The sequence below is a fragment of the Tinamus guttatus genome, unplaced genomic scaffold (assembly GCF_059628265.1).
Source record: "Tinamus guttatus ecotype Peru unplaced genomic scaffold, ASM5962826v1 Tinamus_guttatus_pri_ptg000307l, whole genome shotgun sequence".
Taxonomy (NCBI): Eukaryota; Metazoa; Chordata; class Aves; order Tinamiformes; family Tinamidae; genus Tinamus; species Tinamus guttatus.
In genome coordinates this window covers 3,928,207-3,948,340 of record NW_028288841.1, presented here as the reverse complement: position 1 = coordinate 3,948,340, position 20,134 = coordinate 3,928,207, and the positions used below count along the sequence as shown (strand labels likewise).

Below are 20,134 nucleotides of genomic sequence, written 5' to 3'. Positions count from 1 at the left end.
ACGAAGAGGTAGCAGGAAAGCTGAGGCTTGCTATAAATTAGCTTGTTAAATATTTGCCCTGGCATAAGTGTTTCTGCCATAATTTGAATAGTGTGCCTTCATCCCAAATTAGACTTAATCATTTCCTCTACAAATAGAAAGAGCTGTTCTACCCTTACACGGGCAAGAGCACTGAAAATTGGAATTAATCATCCCAATTTAATTTGTGAGGCACTGTCAGAAAACAATATATTAATAAGAACAGGAGAGATTGGCACTGATCTGCTTTCTGTCCTAATTAATGGCATAGCAAATGCAAGCCTTTTGCAGAGACACAGGGAGCCAACGATTAATACACTGCAATAAATAAAGTGGGCACTGAAGGGCACAATGCCAGAAACCAGGGGCCACATCTTCCTTCACCCACCAGCCTCAGCAGGGACACAGGCTGAGGAAGAGAGTGCTTTGCAGACACATCTTTCCCAATAAAGTAATGGATTTGAGGATAAACTCATGCTCCTTAAGCCCAAGAGGCCACTTCAGCACCTTGATCAACACAGTTGCTGAAGCACAGAAAGGAGATATGCCCAAATTTGCATCTTTTTCTCTCCTCTTCTGAGGACAGATTCAGACAGCTGAAATCTCAGCATCTCAGGCAGTTTAGAACAAGCCTGTACTTACCCCTGTGCCCCACACCAGGGCCCAAAGACTTCTCCAATGCCTTCACTCTCTCAGCAATCCCTCCTTCCTCTCCAGCCACAACCACCAGGCCTGGCCATTGCTTTTGAGCCCCACCACAAGCTCTGCCCACAAACACCCTGGCAGCACCTCTAGAACAAGGGAGAGAAAGGGGACGCAGCTGGAGACCTTTATACCCAACCTCAGCAAGGGCTTGGCCAGCACGGCTTGGCTCCAGGTGCTGCTAACGGCTGCAATTGCCCAGCCCACATTGCACCTGCACGGAAGCATATTTACATTTTGCATTGCAGGAGAGAAGAATGAGGTTATAAACTTCTGCGATTTCCCTGGAGTTTCCTGGCAAAGTAGCAGGCATAATTCTCCTCTTGCCCAAGTAACCTTCACCCTCGTAGCTCTGCGTACTTTTTTTAAGCTTCGCTGCTTTATGTTGTCAGTTGAGCGCCTGCTGCATTAAGCCAAGATTTACTCGTCAGGTTTTGCGCATGCCATAATTCTGTGGCAGTTGCAAGAACGTTGTAAACACCACTGTATTTTATTATAGCAGGATTTGTGTAAATGGCAGTTGTAAACCCCATAATGGGAGCTTTATGGGCCAGATTCAATAAAACCTTCGTCTGAGAGATAATTTTATTGAATGTAGCCTCTCCGAAATTGAAAAGTTTATGGAAAAAGAGAAAGCGTTTCCCTATGTTCCTATTTACTCCTTGCCTATAAATCCCTACTCAGCGCTAGTCCTGGCTGCACTGTGCATGCATATCGCTTTCCCCCTTCACACTGGATAAATCTTAGATAAATCAAAAGACATCTGACATGTCTTTAACGAGGCTGCACATCTCTGAAGACAGCAGTGTCTTCCTGAGCACCGATTAAAACACCAGCCCTGCTTGTGCCATGGTGATATTTCCTCTGCAAGCTCCCAGCCTTGGCTGCCTCCATTGCTACGTCTTTGCAAGTGAGGCAGGTCTTGCAGCCTAACTTCACTGATAGAAACAGTATTTATCATGGTCTGGTATAATAATAAACAGTCTTTGCTGTAGAAAAGGATTAGGATGTTATAAAGATCAAATACACTCATTGGCACTTGAGAAAAATTATAATTTCTCACTGAGCATGTGCTTCACACACCACTTCAGGGGAGATGATGGTCCATCATCTGACATATCGGACCGCTTGGAGGCCCGGCTCCTTCTCTAATGCCAGGTTTTGATGTGGTGGCAAGATATCCCCCCATTCTGTATTTGGGAGCTGCTAGTCACCCAGGGACAGGGTTCACATGCAAGGAGTGCACTTATTTGCACTCGTGCATCAGCTCTACGCAACCTTCATTTGAGCTGTCTGTGGAGCCCGGTTCCCAATCCAAGGCTGTCCCCTTATTTCACAGTCCCAACATCCTTCTCAGCAAAAGGGCCCTGTGGAAGCAGAGCCCTGGAGAAGTTAAAGTCCCAACTGTGCATTAGACAGTTGGCAGTACCTTGGCGCACGACCCTGGCCATCACTCATCCCACCGCATAAGTGAAAAATGGGACAATTTCCTATCACATCCGTGCGCTTGGCTTTCAGACAATTCCCCTCAATGCCTTCTGCGCGACAAGCTTGGGTTACGAACCTGCGGAAGGCAGAGCGGTTTGTGACAAACCAAGCTAAAAGGCTTATGTAGAGCATGTTGCAGCTAAAACATCCTGTTAGGAAGATAACACTGTCATTTAAAATTGATGAAACTTTTATATAAGCCAGGAGCGCTTCCCAAGAGCATGTTTCCCTCATACAATCCATCGATCCTGCACCCTAAGTCCCCAGGCAGGAAGATGAGCTCCCACCTCACCTGCTCCTCTTTATGTGTCTACATTGTAAAAAGCATCACGATAACCTTGCCTCAAGCTGTGGGGGAAAAGGCAGGTTGTGAAGGATCTGTGGGTCAGGAAGCACGTTGGCCTTCGATGCTTTTGCTTTGGGCTGAGAGGCACAAATTGGAATTAATCTATTGAACACTTTCCAAGGAAGGTTTCACTCCCTCCCACTCCCCATTCCTTTCTCAATACCAAAAGCCAACGGGAACATCTGACATTTCTAAAGAGCAACGTGAAGCATTTGAAATATTTAATCATTTTTATTAGCTCCTTTACACATTCAAAATGTTTTACAGACAGACATTTTTCTGGCACGATGTTTGCATCAAATATCTCTCTCCAAGCTCTCCCTAAAAAAGAGACAGCCAACGTTTGCCAAATGTAATATTGTTTTACACCATGCCCCATGCGGGACAGCAGCATGCAGGGCTGGGGACTGCTCCAAGCACCCTGGGGACATCACCCTGCAGCCCACATCCCTTACTGAGCATCTCGTTAAACTTAGATCATTTATTTTTAGAGCAGAACCAGTGACTGAACATTATTATTAAGACTGTAAAGGGAGATTCGGAGGCACTAAATGACTGTACGGGAAAACATTTACTGCCGAGCCAACGGCTTCAAATACGTGAGCAGCGAGAGATTAGGAAGCGCTCTCTCCTCCAGGTTTCTTTTTTAGAACCTGGCATTTTTCCCGTGCAAATCCAAGCTGCAGACTTCCTGGAATCACTGCTCCTCCACGCAAGCCTTTGCGCACGGGAGATTATCAGATTATTGACTTTGGGATTCCTAATCACGTCAAGTCGCCTGGTTGATAAATGGGAGCTGGGCCGCAGCAGGGCTGTGGGGAGTGGGGTGCCGGGGCCATGGCCTCCAGCAGCCACCTGGGGAGCACACTGAAATACCTCCTCCTCCTGCGAGAAATACAGTGCAGAGCAAGTGCCCACTAATTGCAAGGATTTGTCATGTGCCCTTAGAAGTAAAGAGCAGTCTTGCAAAGAGCAATCCTGCTTGGACCTGCTCGGCACGGATGGGAAAGCGTCAGTGTGTGCGATGAGGATGAGCATCTCGGGGTGCTGGCCTTGAAGGACCACATAGTCTGCCTGGGGCTGTTGTCCAGCTTGGCAGTCGCTGACCCAACAGGACCTGTGTTCCAACACGGACCATTGAGCGAGTGTCCAGCACCCCTGGAGATCACCCTGAGCTGGGATATGCATGGCCCTGGCTCAGTGGTGACCCTGGCCTGCAAAAACGCAATTTCTGCCCTAAATTGGTGTCAGCTCAGTAGGAAGGATGGGAAAACAGTGGCTATGCTGGGACATTCTCATCTCACCCACTGTCCACAGCTCCACACCTCCACGTTGCCCATTACGGATCCCCGGCAGGTGCTGCTGGCCTGGAAAGCTCGGACCCCAGCAGGGAAAGTTTTAGCTCCCCATGGCAGCAGGAGTCCTGCAACATCATCCGTTTAAAGCACAGCATTTCATTTAATGCTTTGCATGTTTTAAAATGGAAAAAAAAAAAAACTTAATTTGATTCTTAATGGAAAGACTTATGGAAATGAAATTGGGGTATTTTTAGTGAGTAAAGATCATGTTATAATGATTTGGTTCTACAATACTTTAATTCCAAGGAGACAATTTTCTCTCTTTTTCTTTGAAGAAAATCTTTATCTTCTTTATTCATCTTTCATTGATTATTCTAAAAACCCATTTAGCTCTACCACATAATGGTATGGTAGTCTTTTCTCATTATATTTTAATAGAATAAAACCCAACAGTATAAGGGCGGATTAGATAGCCATTCTTTGAGGTAAAGAACATTGTTCCTCCAGATGGCCAGACAGAATCTGAGTAATGCTTTCCCTATTTATTAAGTTCAAAATGTAATGTAAGCTGATGAGATGTATTTCATCCAGTATTTAATGGGTCAGCCATAAAGTTGAAAGCTAATGCTAAGGTTGGCAGGATGCAAAGAAGAGTTAACGTGCGGAAAATAAAGACATATTTAGAGCATCTTCTTGAGTTAGTGAAATGAGAGGCTGTCACAGAACAAAGACATTTTCAAGACACAGGCAGAGATCCGGAGCTGCTCCAGCCCTCTGTGAACCACTTGTCAAAGGTCTGAGTTACTTAAAGACATTTACGAGCACCTGAGATTTTTTTCTTACTGTACAAATTGATTTCTGCACGTGGACTTTGACAGCCTGGCAATGAGTCTTCCATGAAACAAAATACCCACTGTGGACAGATTTATGGTAACCTGAGATAATTGCTGTGTATATACTACTTCACTTGGGATATACTGTGCAATGTGGAGGTTTTACTGTGTTTAAAGGCTGCTGCTCTTTTTTTTTTTTTTTTTTTCTCCTCATGCATAGATTAGCTTGAAGTTGCTGCTCTTCCCCTGCAGACTCTACATTTGCACCCTCTTCTGTTAAGGAGGTGGGAGCAAAAGTTAGATTTGTCCCTATGATCCCTGAATATCTCGTGTTGTGACATCCATCATGTCAGCACAGACATGCCTTCCTTCCTGGGCCTGACAACTTTCCCAGTGCAAGATTGCAAGCAAAAGAAAGAAACCCACATCTCTCCTTGGGACAGATGTTAGGACAAAACCCAAAGCCGCAAAGCTGGACCAGACAAGCAGTCACTGCCTGTCCCCAGGCCAGCCCAGGTCACCGTTGGTGTTGGTCATCTGCAAACACGAGGGGCAATGAGGAACGAAGCCATATTCATGTAAAGGAGATGTTTTCTACAATGTGATGTTGATTCTTATATTCTTAACAGATGAGGTTGGGTGATCTGACAGCTCCTCGGGTTCATGCATAAATGCAATTCTCCTTCTACTCCTTCTTGAAAACACAGGTTCAGGAAGGCTCCAGAGACTGATTATATGGGATTTATTGTGTAATGAGTGCAAACATTTAATTATGAAATTAAAAAGTTTGGATGGTTGCTCAGTTGCTTGCTTGATCAGTGGCTTTAGAGAACTCCAGTGGCTCAGTGCTGCAGCAGGGCAGGGGCGAGAGGTGGGAAGGCTCCGTGGGGTCTCTTGTCCACCTCCCACAGGGAGCACATTGGCACTGGGGCAGCTGTGGCTTTGCTGGGGAAGGGCCCAAAAACCCTGTCACCACCCTGCGGTGACAGAGCTTGTCCTGGGGGCGAGGACGGACAGGCGAGACGCTGCTTCCCATGGAGCTGCCTCCCTAACCCTGACTCACAGCATCCCCTGATGCAGGTACCGCCTGATCCGAGGCACTGCTAAGTGGGATTTACTCCCTCTGACCAACACGGGGATCTCAGTTATGGCTGAACAGAGCCCACGTGTGCGGAACAACTGAGAAGGGAAAGCAGGAGCCCGAAAGAGCACCAAAGAGCTCCCATGTGTGGGGCAGTGCCTCCCCCTGGACCAGCCTGGGCTGGGGCCAAGCATCCTTCCCTGCGTGGGAACCCGGCCGCACTGCGGAGCCCTCGCAGCAGCGTGTGGGCACTGCCGAAATCCCCTCGTTCTCTCATTTGCACCTTTGTGAGGCTCCTGTGCCTCCATCACGCTGTAATATTTATGACCTAATGATCACCCAGTGACTAGCAGGAATTATCCATTCGCTGAGATGGTTCTGGGTGAATGGAAGGGCATTAACCTCATTAGTATCATGTCCATGCTCATCAGAGGCCATTAGAAGCTTCCTCCCAGCTCTGGGGACTGCAGTGTCCCTACACGGTGCGTCATCTCTACCCACCCTCTCCCCAGGACCGTGCAGGCGTGCGCGCAACTCCGTCCTGTTTCCCAAGCAGACTTAAGGCAATGGGAGGGAAATGATCTAGATGGTGAAGGAATCTGGAATGAGATCAAAGCAGAGAGCCCTTAGGATTGATAATCAGGATCTAAAAGTGCTTCCAGATTGCTGAACAATGAGGCCTCCAGCCTCTCCTTGCCCATGGAGCAATACTGCCTGCAGATGATGGACCAGCATCACCAAGGCTGGCCATTTTTTTCCTTCTTGCCACCTCACAACACCTGAATGCTTTCCTGAATGTCCACACATGCAGGATCAAGGGGAATCAAGGGTCTTCCTCCCCTGCTCATGCCCAAGACTTCTTTCTTGGTCCCTACCCACCCTCTAAAGCACCTTTAATGATCCAGAAGACTTGATTGCTCCAGACCTGAGCTTTGTCCCAGTGTCCCGAACTGCAGGACGCATCAGCTCACCTCAAACCTGTCTGGATGGAAAACTCCCTGCCAGTTCAAACCAGCAGGCTCAGCCCAGGGGGCTGAGAGAGAATTTGCTCCTGGCTAACTACCAGCACACATGCTAAAAACAATTTCTTTCCTAGTAATTAAAATGATGGGCTATAAATGAAAGTTTGCCTTGCTGAGGTCTGGGAATTCAAAGTGAACATTTTGAGCAAGGCACATTTTCAAAATTAAAACCTCGTTTTCCTCTTTCTCAACTTCTCTCATATTCTGGTCTCAGAGATGGCACTGCTCTGCATCACAACAGTTCATCATATAGAACATCTAAATAAATTCATTAAGGAAATTATAATATCACTGTCCTTAACTGAAAGAAGATTCCTTATCTTGCTAGACACACTTCATCGGGACAATTTAAGTCATCTTTTTCCTCTACATGTTCATCCTCGCTCTGATTCTCCACACATATCTTGCCTGTCTCCTTTTCACACCTTTTCACTCCCATTTCCTGAAGCCTGCAGCTATAGCTGGTTCTCGAGACACAAAAGAGGCAACAAACAGAAACTCAGGGAAAAAAAAAACCCTTGGCTGAATTCTCCCCATTTCCTTTGTGTTACAAAATACTTGCAATTTGGAAATAATCAGGCTTCCCTTTCTTTCTCTTGGCTGCTGGCAGCTCTTGTGTATCTCCCGTGTCACTTCCCGAAGTACTTCAAATCCTACCAGGCCCAGGAGAAAGCAAGCACTTGTTCAAAACCAATAATGCATCAATATGCGCTTGGCTGATGCAATCTTTATACCTGCACTGCTGGAGATGATTACCTAGCTTTTATAGCTGCAGATTCAGACTTGCAGAATAAAACCAGGCCCAATAAAATAAGGAAGCCAAGGAAGCATAAGCGGAATGGAAAAAAAGAAAAAAAAAAGAATTGAACATGCTGTAAATTCAGGATCAGGTAAAAGCTAATTATGGTCATGCTCACTAAAAATAAGAGGACACAGCAAGGAAGATAGACTTATTAATTATTTGTGTTATGGTAGCACTTAGAAGCCCCAATCCTTTAACTGGCACTAGCTGTGCTATACATGGCAAACACTCAAATATATCTTTGGGTAATTGCACACATTTTTAAGGAAAATGTGCAAATGCTCTGTTCTTTCACCTTCAGCTGTTTCTGGTTTGTTGATGCTGCTAAAGGAGACCGACTTAACCATCAGTCTCATTTTGAGCAGCTCCCTGGATGCTCATGGGTCAAAGAACAAATAATTCAATCTCCACTCGTGGCCGGAGTGGGCAAACAGCAGAGCACGTGTAACGACAGGGCATTCATGTACATGTTGACATCCCCATCCTGTCCTGGGGGGGGAAAGCTGTTGCCCACAGGGACATTTCAGTCTCACCAACTCCATGCAAATTTGATTGCTTTTCTAATTAAGATACATTTTATGGTAATCTACCGAGCCCCTCAGACTAAATCACTCAGTTAATCTGTTGTTAGTGCCCATATGTTTACAGCTTTTGAGCCTGCTGCAGCAGATTTGCTTTGCTGGGGCCACGCGCTAAGACAAGCCGCTGCGCAGTGAGGTGATGGTGCATGGCGATGCGGTGGTGCACAGTGATGTAGTGATGTGCAGCGATGCGGTGGTGCACAGTGGTGCAGTGGTGCACAGTGGTGCGGTGGTGCACAGTGATGCAGTGGTGTAGTGATGTGCTGGTGTGCAGTGATGAGGTGGTGCACAGTGGTGCGGTGGTGCACAGTGATGTGGTGGTGCACAGTGGTGCAGTGGTGTGCAGTGATGAGGTGGTGCACAGTGGTGCGGTGGTGCACAGTGATGCAGTGGTGCACACACCTTATACCCCCAAACTGACACCAAGCCAGACAGGTGTCTTGGGCACTCAGTGTATTGCGAAGAAAATGAAAGGCACCGCTCTGCAGATAAAGCACCCCATACTGATTACCTGTCTCCCCCTTGTTGGTATAGTAGGATTCAGCACATATTTATCCATTTTCCTTTTTTTTTTCCCATTTCTTTTCCCTTCCAACATAATAGCTTGTGCATGACAGAGGAGTAAGGCTGAAGAGTTTCACAGTATCCACAGGTCTCTGGCCCAAGCACTTGCCTACCAAAGTAAAGGGAAGCTCTGTTACAGATTCAAGGGTGCTGAACATTCCCCCGGACAAAGAGCAGGGATCCCACTTGAGTCAATCCACAATCTGCATCTGCACTGGATACAGAATCAAATAAAAACTAAGCAAGCACTGTCCAGTTCTGCTCCCGCTGACGCTTGGCATCTAGGCAGGAGCGTGGGGACCAAGCCCGAACTTCACCCGTACCCAAAACACACTGATGGGTCCCTTCCAACTTCTCAAGGGTTGCTGCTATTCCACCACGCACCCCAGCAAGAGTGTAAATCACCCCTGCCGGCCTGCCCGGGCTCTCCCAAAGCGGCACCTTTGCCCATGGGCAGGCACGCGGCAGGCTGGCAGACAGCAGCTCCGTCGCTGCAGAGCCACGACGGCCGCATCCTGCCAAGGAGGACGCTCACAGAGGTGCCTGGTGCTGCGATTTCACACGCAGGGGCGTGCAGAGTCTCAGCTGCTTTTGCTGTTTTTGCTGTTACAAGAAGCTGCCCGCGTTGGCTCTAGTCAAGTAGCGGTTGTTCTGCTGTGCTGGTTGCCAAATAGAGCCGCAGCCCTTGCCAGCCCCTAATCCAGGGCTCTCCTCAGCACATCGCCCAGCCTGCCTCCCGCAGCGGTACCCGCACAGGCAGTGACCCTGGGGACCTCGGATCTGCTCAAGCCAGCTGGGCTCCGAGCCCCAGCCCGTCCCATACACACAGAGGTTCTGCATCTCCCAGGGGGTGCAGCGCTACTAGTTGTAGCCACTCGTGTTCCGCTCGCCGAGGAAAAGAGCTCAAAGGCAAAATCAGGAAAGACCGATCTCTAGGTCAGGTTGCCATCTGCCATCCTATGTGCAGGGAAATATTCCCTGGGAAAAAAAATGGCCATATAATTGTACAGGAGCTCCTAATCGAAAATGACATTAAGAATAAAACACCACCTGCCATCACCAGCAGTGACAGGCAGCTGCTATCCAGTATCAACACAAATACCATTTTCCCTGTTGAGTGCCTATTGATTTGAACAGGATTAACAGAGGTGAGGAAAGGATTCATTAAGTGTTCCAAGGACTTGGCTAAAAAAAGAATATCTGGTATTCAGGAGGAGCCAGATATTTGGGAAATCAATCTTTCCAGAGTGTAAGGAATTTCTCAGGGAATCATTTGTGCTTCACCAGGCTCTGCTAGGTGCCCCACGGCCAACAAGACTAGTCTCCAAGGGAAAGGCCTCCAAGCTCTAGAACTGCTAAATGTTTCAAATGCCTCTCAAACCCTCCGAAAGGTGAGCGGTGGGGCTGGCATCAAGCAGAGCTGCCCTTAGACCTGCTAACATGGAGTAGCCAGAGATGCAGGAGCATCACACACGGCAACGTGAGCACGGGCAGTGCTGGAGCGAAGGCACCCGAGAAGGGCTGCGGGATGCAGCTCCCAACCACACTGATGTCCCGCAGGAGGCCTGAGGGTGCCCCCAGGACTGAAGGATCTCCTGGTCTTCAGTCAAGCCAAACAGTCCTGGCCACTTTTCCTGCTTAAAGCTGGGCTGAAACGGCTTCCTACCAAACAGCAGCGTGTGCAGCTTGCTGGGAAGTCGGTTCCCCCCGCTACGGTGGCACAGAAACCCCCTTGGCTCCGAGCAGGAGCTGTGTCCTCGGCACATCCCACCCAGCCCTTTCCATGCTGGTGTCACCCAAACGGGTGCCCAGAGTGTCCTCCACCAGCTGTGCAGGAGGACGATGTGTGGAGCCGCAGGACGGTGCAGAAGGAGGGTGAGGGTTGCCCTGCTCGCACCCCGATGCCCTGCACACCTGAGGAACTAAATGACTGCGCAAAAGACGGCGGCTGCCAGGCACATCTTGCTCCCCAACACTGCGCTGAACCTATGCATTTAGGGAAGGTTGAAAAATAGAAAAGACACTTGCTTGGTGCAAATGGGAAAGAAAGTGTAACTAACTCTCGCATTTTGAAAAAAAAAAAAGATTAAATTCTTCCCAAACCAACCTGAAATGACTAAGCAGTTATTGCTGTTCTGAAACTGCTCTCTAAAAAGAGTTCAGCTTAGTCTGCCAGACACCACATCCTTACCTGCTCTTATGGGCATAATAAACCCAGTTACAGCCTCCCAACATCTTATTAAAGTACATTTCATATATCTATTAGCATGCCATGGTATCCTGAGAGTCGGTAGATTATACTGGGTCTCATATGTTGATTTTCCAAGGAGTTATACACTGAGGCATGTCCTCACGGCAGCTCCAGCTTGTACTCCAGCTGGAGTTTTTAAAGACTTCTGAAACACCAGAGAGATCAACTCCCATGGATGTGATTCGAGTGAGAAAGAACCAAAGTGCCAATAAAATGAATATAATGCTGCAAAATCAAATATTTATTATGCCACCTGAAAGCATCACAGCTCGGCATCTTATTTTGCCCAGCTGTCCTCTCACCATCACTGCCTTGCGCTGCCTGGAAAGCAGAGCAGGAGCTGCTCCGGGTGCGATAAATAACCACATCGCGCCGTTATTTCCAGGTAACCAGGAGGCTCCAAGTTAGCCAAGGATGCCGAGGAACGCGGCTGCCGAGCTGCGCAGAGCCCCCAAGGCAAAGCAACAGTCCCTGACCCGTCCCAGCGATCCTGCACTTCGGAAAGAAAGCTGTTTCGTTCATCACTGCAAAGATTTTCCTGAACATGTTGCGCAGGAGCGTGTTCCTGCCCACCTGCCACACTTGAGATTGATCTTTCTCAGGTAATATGCAGGCAGATATTCGCACTTCAGTTTGATCAATATTAGCCAGCTTTTCCTGAAATTTTTGCTATTAAACATTGCTGCATTATTTTCTTTTTTCTGAAGCTTTTGATTAAAGAAACTTGGCAAATCAGAATTCCTTCCCCCTTAATCCTCACTGCACATTGCTGCTGTAGAAATGAAGCGCAAAGCAAGTTTTCCGAACAGGCACCCCCCTCTGCAAAGCAAAATACAACACGAAAATATTTCACTGTATATAAAAAACATGGAACAGCTGGGCACAGCATGAGAGTACAGAGAAAGCCAAACCGAAAAAAAACAACTTGGTGGGCTTCATGATTACTAAAAACCCCTCCTTTCTTCCCCAAACAAAACAGTTACACAAATAAATACATATGCATGTAACTTACCGGAGCAAATATCACCATACACATTTACAAAAGGATTTATAATCCAACTGGTGTCTCCTGAAATAAAGCAAGGTTTGTCTCATACTAAAAATAAAGGCTCCCAAAAGCTTCTCACAGGAGAGGGAGAGAGAGAGAGCGAGCGAGAGCGCGCGCGAGAGCACCAGCTCCTTGTCTCTCTTTTTATGAAGCAAATAAGGAGAGCAAGAAAATCAATGCTGAGAGAAAGTGAGATGATATACCAATCAGGCAGCAGCCCCAGCCTTATTTGCGGAGCAATGGCAAAACGGTCATGTTATTAGACGGCGACTACCCGCAGCCTAGGGAGAGAAATCGCGTGCTCTGCCCTCGGCGAGGAGCTCCCTGCTCTGCTCGCTGCAGGTAGCACCACGGAGGGCTGCGAGATGCAGCCCATTCCTCACTGCTGCTAATGCAGAAGTGCCTCGTTTTGGAGGAACGTGCTACAGGGAAAGGAACACTTCACGGTTCTGGGCTGAACCTGCACAAAGATTAAGCATCCTCTGAATCTGTGACATTTCCAAGCTGTCATGGGTGCAGAATTCCTTGTTGCCTGGTTTTAGGGGGCTTCCTGGGCTATTTATTATGTTTTGACAGATGTCCACAGTATGCCGCTCACTGGGTCTCATAAATCTGTGCAGCAGCTACTGCAAAGAGCCCGTTCAGAGAGGGGAAAAGAGCCCTCACTTCCCATGTATTTAAGTGTGCACTGAAGTTCTCACAGGGCTGGACATTAACAGCATCTTCCTGGGACTTTAACTTTTTCCTCTTTTTGTATATCAAAGCAAACCCATGGGGTACCCATGGGTTCCTCTGCCAGAAGAGGGGTAAATTCTGTTAATTTACCCAAACAAAACCTTTGCTGTGGACCTATGTGCTGGAAAGAGGGAGACAAAAACCTCCTACTAGACGGTGGGATACTCATCACCAGGATGTACAGGCATCTGCTTGTGAGCGCGACACACAGGTAGCAAAGACATGCCAGGTCTTTGGAAAGATCTTCTCCAGAACCAGAGAAAATCAGTCCTCCTCATTACTTGATACTCCTTTGCCTCCCTGGAAAAAAAGTCACATTTATCTGTCTTGGGCAGCACAAAGACTCAAGTCCCTGTCACTGTAAAACCGCTTTGTGAGAAGGGTTTTAGGCTCCACATTCAGGATTTTGGTACATTAGGAGCACAAAATGAATGCATGGATCCTTCTCTTGCTGCAAAGAGCCTGGCCCACGGTTCAGGCTGTGGGGATCTCCCTCTACCTGTGCGAGAGTCGGCATCCGACCACAGCGCCTGACATAACGGAGACTGAATCACCCAGCATGCTATTTTATCATCCCTCGGTATATCAGCATTTCACCCTCTTTTCTCCAAGAAATATATGCAGATGCTTATGACTTAACAGATAAACCACAAGGTGAATTCAGCAGAAGTTTCTCTTTCATTTGCAGACAGACGTTACATGCTGGCGTACAGAAACTCCTGCTGGATAACAGCAGTTCTCTACACAGCAAAATTTGAGCATGTTCGCTTTTTTTTGGCTGCCTTGGGATTTGCATGGTGAGATGAGAGCTGGAATGGATAGGGAACATCCTGGAGACAAAGCAAAGGAGACTGGATTAACCTGATAATTCAATATTTCAGTAATTTCAGCTTTGAAAAACACCCGTTCAAGTAATTTGGCAGATGTGCCCTGGGTGTTACCATCTTTAAGCCCTCCGGAAGGTGAATGCTTTGGCACCCAAACGGGATGGGGTGGAAGACGTGGTTCAGCTAGAGCAGAATAGGTCACAGCAGGCAGTGACCATCCTGTCACACTCTCCTCCAAGCGATGCCCTAACACAGACTCCACCATGTGAGGAGACCAGGGTCGGATTTCTTCCAAACTGGTGACACCCTGTACCCGGGTCAGGCCTATCATTGCTGAAGGTGGACGTGTTGGTGGCTGGTGATGAGGCAAAACGCTCGTGCCAGGCTGCAGCGGCGCATCATGCAGCACTTCAGGCTGGTGCTTTCTTCTGCTTTATTAGATTCTTTTGCAAAAAAAAAAAAATCTGAAATATTGAACATGGCACTCAACGTCCCCAAGCATAGAAACAGCCTCTGCCATTGCCAGCTTTGTTTTGACATGCCTCTCTCAATACTGTATCAGAGCTTTCTACTTGGGATTTTTAAGTTGGGAGTTTCAAAGCCAACTGAAAAGCTTTGTGGGATTTGGGCCACAAACTCCTTTAGATACTGCCACAAAGCTCTACATATCCGGCGGATTCCAGCCAGCTTTGCTACATCACTCAAGGGCCCAAGCAGACTTAATCCCTGTGTGCAGGAGGTTCATGGCCAGCAGAGCTGATAGGGATGCGTTTGCTCCCGAACCAGGCCAGCATCCCGCTGGGAACACTTTGGCTCTCCAGGACAGCAGGCCCGTGGGAGTGGGTAACTCACCCACATGGAACCGCAAACAACTCAGCAGCCCAGGATGCATTAAAAGGGGTTGCCCGGTTGCCAGAAGTGATTTTCACACTTCCCCTCTCAATCTTGATTCAAATTTGGGAAGACACAGAATTAACCAGGTCTGAGATAGAACTGGAAATCGTTTCTCGTGGAAATGAAACGTTTCCTAATGAGCCTCCCCTCCCCCTGCGCCGCTCGACTTGGGATGCAAATATTGCCGAGAGTTTATCAATCTGCGGCTTGTTTCACGCCGTTTGCAATGCTAATGAGTAAACCAATTTTGACATATTATGTAAGCCAGTTTCTGAAACAGAGATTCTTGGCAGGCCAAATGTAAACACAGACACCCTCTCGCATCCAATTTAAATGAGCATGTTGCTGAAAGCACTCAGGGCTTGAATCTGTTGACTTATTCCCGATTTACTCCAGTGCAAAAAAAAAAAAAAAAACACCCCAAAAACCCATCCTTTAATTCAGTTGCTAGTGCAGTAGCAATGTGCAAATGCATCTAATTTTATAACACGGAAATATGTTGGAATAAGCTAATGCGGGGTGGTGACTCGGAGGCTGTACAAGCATCACCACGGTTTATGATGTCGGAGCGCACACAGCTTATGATGTTGGAGCACCGAAAAGAGCTATGGCAGAGACGACAGCTTCTCTCTGCCTGACATAAAGCCAAATTTAGGTGAGTCCAGTTGCCCATAGGGTTCACCAAGCCCAGAGGCAACCCCCTGGCAAATGGGATATGTTTCCTACGTGGTGGCTGCAGGTTTGCACCCCACTGGTGCACGGCACCGAGATCCCACGAGCTGCTTCCTTGCTCACGAGCTCCAGAACTGGCCCTCGGCCCGAGGCAGGTGCACATGCTGCATGGGTGGATGACATCCAAGTCTTCCAGATGATGGTCTGAGCATGAGGGTGACGTGTGTTGGACGGCAGAGGACTGCAATGGCGGGGGGGCTCCTTCCTTCTGCACAAGGACCAGCCAGAGGTCGTTAGCTCAAGGCATGGAGTCAGGGTAGGAGGAATGAGGAGCGATGTGTTTTAAAAGGAAGGACTTGCTGGAGAGCTGAACGGGGTTTATGGAAGTGAAGAGGGGCAGGACTCAGATCTCTCATTTGCACTTTTCTCAGTACCATCTGGAGCATTTGCATCTGCCAAAAGCATGGTGTATTTCTGTCAACAGGCAGAAGCAAGCAGCGTAGCAGCGTACCTGGAGGTAGCCTTTGCCCTGCTAATGGCTCTGGGCATCTCCAGGGTGTTTTAAAGCTAAAAGACAAGCGTGCAGCTGAACTGTGAGGTTCCTGCCCTGGCAGAGGACAGGAAATAAAACGCACGCTCTGTATGCTGCGGAGGAGAGAATTTACTGCCTGTGTCAGAGATCCCGCGAGGCACGAGCAGAGCTGCAAGACCTCACAGTCGGTCCCCTGTGCCACCTCATCAGGAGAGCAGCACCGAGACCTCATTTATTGCACCTGGCTCCTTTGCGATGTAAAACAAAGGAGAAGAGGAGGAAAAACACTTCTAGCCTCCAACCAAACCTCCCATCCCGAGCTGTCAAGAATGAGCGTGAGCCCGAGAGCGCTTCGCTTCGCGCCGCGCAGTGCTTTCAAGCTAGGATCACAAGAGGCTGAAGTGCCACACGTCTGCTGGCTCATCAAGTTCTACTCTGCAAGTCTGGAAACAGCCGCACTTAAGTAATTCAAACTTTTATGGCACAAGAAAAAAGGCTGCCTAGAATCGAAAAAGGAAGCACGGGGCTAGAAAGCAGGGTAGGCGACAACTAAACATCACTCGGGATGCAACCAAGGATGGCACAGCCTGCCCACACGCTGGTGCACATCACAGCATGGGAGCTGCAGGGAGCAGAGGTGTTTAGTAGAAAAGTGGCCCCACAGACCTGCAGACATTGCACAAATTCTTGCTCAAAGCAGCACGAGTCTAGGTCTTTGCCAGCTGACAAACACCTTCTGGAACGGACCAGCACACCCCCTAAGGTGGGCCCAAAAAATCACACTACAGCACAGATCAAACCCATCATATGATGGGGACCCTTTCCCTCCTTCCCATGACAGTTTAGTCATACACGGTTCAATATAGTAAACATTAGGCCAAAGAGTGCTCAGTTTGTAACACCAGCTCATTCATACTGTAATCTTAAATGATTTGGAATAACTCCTGTGGCTCCGTTGATGGCCATTAATTAGGGCTGTTAATTATTGTTGCCATGCTTGTTTTCCATCTTAAGTCTCACTTAACTCCTGTCTTAAACACCAGACACTGAAAAGCATATATAATAGTAACCTGAAGGCTAAACGGACATGGACTGGATGATGGAAACAGCATAGAATAAAAATCAATCAGATGAATTTCCATTTTAATTTTTGTAACTATTTAATAGGAAGAAAGAAAAAAACCTAATTACTGTCAACTATAAGTTTTCAAGCCAGCAGAACGTTGTTATTAAACTACTGTATAATTGCCTCTTTTAGTCCGCTTCCCACAGAAGTTGTGTTATTTCACTCATAGTTAAACTCATAATATTGCCTTCATAACTAATCCTGTCAATTGAAATCCCCAGGCTGGTGCAAGGATAAAAATAGCAAAGAGCTGTTTCACTGCCCAGCTTTCTCTCAAACACTTCTGCAAACCCCGGGCTTGCAGTTCGGGGAGGCCAGAGCCCACTGCACCTTCCACCAGCCGTCCAGGCGTCACTCCTGCAGCATTTCCAGCCAGTGACTGCCCATCTGCACCGCACGGCTGCCCCAGGATGGGATAATCCCATCTGTCCCTCTCTCTCGTGGCAGCAAGGTCAGGTAAGATGTTTGATGTTGCAAACATGAACCCCCCACTTTTAAATCCAATTCCTTCTGGTTGCAGCATTTATATTTTTTCCTGCTGAAAGTTTAGCTGTCACTTGCTATGTCTGCTGACACATGGCAAGTATGGGTGCTTGCTGCCCCAAGTGCTGGAGTGCTATCTCACACACCAAACCATGCCTAGACCCACAAGTCCATAGTCAGGCACCAAAGAAATTCACTGAGATGAGGAGGATCTGTCTGAACATTAATTAGGAGCCTGCATAAAGCACCAGCTCTTCTCTTTTTCCTTTTTTTTTTTTTTTTGAAAATTGAGGGTCTGCCCAAACTCCTACTTCCTCCTCGCACCTTCAACTGCTTCTCCTGCTTTGGAAGCCCACAGAGCATCATCCTCAGCAAGGGACAAGGTGGGGTGGCTGCAGAAGGCCCAGGCAGACTCTTCCCTCACTGTCCCCCTGCCTGCAGTGCCAGCAGCTGTGGGCCAACCCCGCAGTGTCCCCCGTCCCCTGCTGCTCACACGGTGCCCACGGGGCAGGGTGTAAGCCACGGCCGGCGTGGGCTTGCACGGGATGCTGCAGCACATTGCAGGCTGCTGTGGTGCTCGCTGCCCTGCCGAGGCGACGGGACTGCAAGGACCGAGGGGTCTGAGACAGGCTCTGACCGAGGCGGGCAGCGGCAGGGAGAAGCCTCGTCCCTGTCTCGCCGGAGACACCAACCCTGTGCCGGCGTTGCTCTCTGGTGGGCACGAACAGAAACTGCCGAGAGATGAGCAAGGCAGCGATGAAAAGCCACGACACCCTCCAAAGCCGCATCCCGCCGGAGCGTGCGGAGCTGAACGGGAGCTGGGAGCAACACGGAGGCAGTGCCCTGCGGGCAGCCGCTCCTGGTGCATCAGCACCCAGCATCAGGGGCAGGGGACCCTCACCTGTCCCCAGAGGAGGTACAAAGGGCATCACGCAGCAGAGCTTGAGGAAAACACCCCAAACGCAGCCCAGGGTCACTGCTCTGCCCTGTACCCACCCCAGCCCTATGCAAACAGCCCCAGCACTGTGGGACGACACTCTCGTTTTTAATACAAGAGCATTTAATAGAAATGTTGCCTGAAGCTTTGGGGCATTTCGTATACATAGAATTCAAGTGTTTATTATCACTTCTGGATACACAGGACCCCTAGGAGCACTTATTGGGTTTGCATGGAAAACAACACTGGGACGCAGTGCACGAAAGCTCTCCACCTAGGAGGTCTCAGCCTCCCATTTCCAGCAGGGCAAAACATTCCCTGGGAACCCGCGTGCCTAGAACACGCTTGCTGGGAATTTATGCAAATTTATTCTACAAATAATTTTGACAAATAATGCTCAGAGCACAGAAACCCTGAGATTGCTTCAGTGAGATTGAAGGTGTTGGTTAGGTTATCACACACGGCGGTTGGCATGGCAATGGGTTCACTTCTTAACTGGTGAGCACGAACGAGAGGTTTTATCTACAACCAAAATATTACTAAGAAAAAGTGAATTTGGAGCACACTAGCTATTCTTGAATAGATATAGACAAGTGCACATGCGGGCACTTGTTTTCCTGAAATGCCTATATAAATATGCATGGAACAACTGTAACAGGGTAGCTCTATGGATGGAGACAAGTCTGTGGAATTAGGTTTCTGGTCTGAATTTTAAAATTGGCTATCCGCAATAAATCAGGTAAGAGTATCCTATAAAAATCACTGAGTTCATTATTCTTTTCCCGGCATTGCCTTTGTCTATCTGGATAATGAGAGGGAAAAAAGCATCAAACGGACCCAAAAATAAGCAAAATAAACTCAGGCTATTTTCAGCAAGAGTGACAGTCTCAGTTAAGAAAATGCCCCAGGACTTGGAAGAATAGGTGTTGGTCTTGTCTCTGTCATGGTCTGTTAATGACATTTGTTAAATTAGTTCACAACCTACAAACAGAAGATAATTATCCCCAGCTTCTGCCTCGTCCGTGACGCTGCTGTTAGACAGGGACGTGCCGGATGGCAGCAGGACTGAGCCCCGCTCACCGCGGGCTGCTGCCGGCACCGCTGCTGGTGCCACAGACGCGTGACCTGTTGTGGCAGACGAGGCGTTTTCTCTAACTTCACCCAACAGATGTTTTTCCTGCAACTGAGCAGTTACATCAAGCCACTGATGCAGTTTTGTATCCTACTGTAGCTTTGTTTTACTGTATTTTTTGCTGTAAAAGAGACATTTCTTCCTCCTCAAAGCCATTAGGATGTCATTCACGTCGCACTTTGGATGTGAATTGAGCCGTTCCCAACAGCTACTCAAAAAATACATAATCACCATAATTACTAGTGGCATCTAATTAACATTCAACTTCCTTTCTACAGCAACTACAGCTGGACAACCCATTTATTTCATGCTAAAACTAATGCTCTCCTAATTATTTTCCGTCACACTAAGCAGCCCACCTGTGTCCATCTTCGCTGCAGTTTGCCAGGTTTGATTGCTGTGCCAAAACCAAAGGGAGGAGAGCTAACCCTATCTGTGCTTTACATGAGTTCAAGATGCAGTAGGTACTGTAAGAAACGCACTACGTGCCCATGGGCACCAGCTCCTGCTCGGGGGACAGCTGCTTGCTGGAGAAGACACAGCGGTCGGGATTTCTCCTCGTAGGGGAGAGGAATTCCATAAAACGCATCTACTTTTGCATCCTTGTGTGTTCCAAAGGATGCTACGTGTGCTTTGCTCATTTCCAGGTCTGTGGTCCACCGTGATGCTCTGGAGTACAGCACACAGGCAAGAGGGCTCTGGCTACACATGCACTGGCTTCAGTTTGGGCTGCCACCAAGGCCATTTCTCAGCCCACCACGT

General features: G+C 48.1%; 1 protein-coding gene across 2 annotated transcripts in view; it reads right to left on the bottom strand.

Moving 5' to 3' along the window:
• Positions 1–20,134, bottom strand: part of SYNPR (synaptoporin) — an 82,114-nt gene that overhangs the window by 24,788 nt on the left and 37,192 nt on the right. Inside the window, exon 1 of one of the 2 annotated variants that reach the window (XM_010226150.2) lies at positions 11,999–12,179. The exons of the other annotated variant lie outside the window; for it this stretch is intronic. Coding sequence (XP_010224452.1) covers positions 11,999–12,022 — 24 coding nt within the window. The 5' untranslated portion in view covers positions 12,023–12,179. Of the gene's footprint in view, positions 1–11,998; positions 12,180–20,134 lie in introns of those variants that run through there. 2 annotated transcript variants of the gene reach the window in all.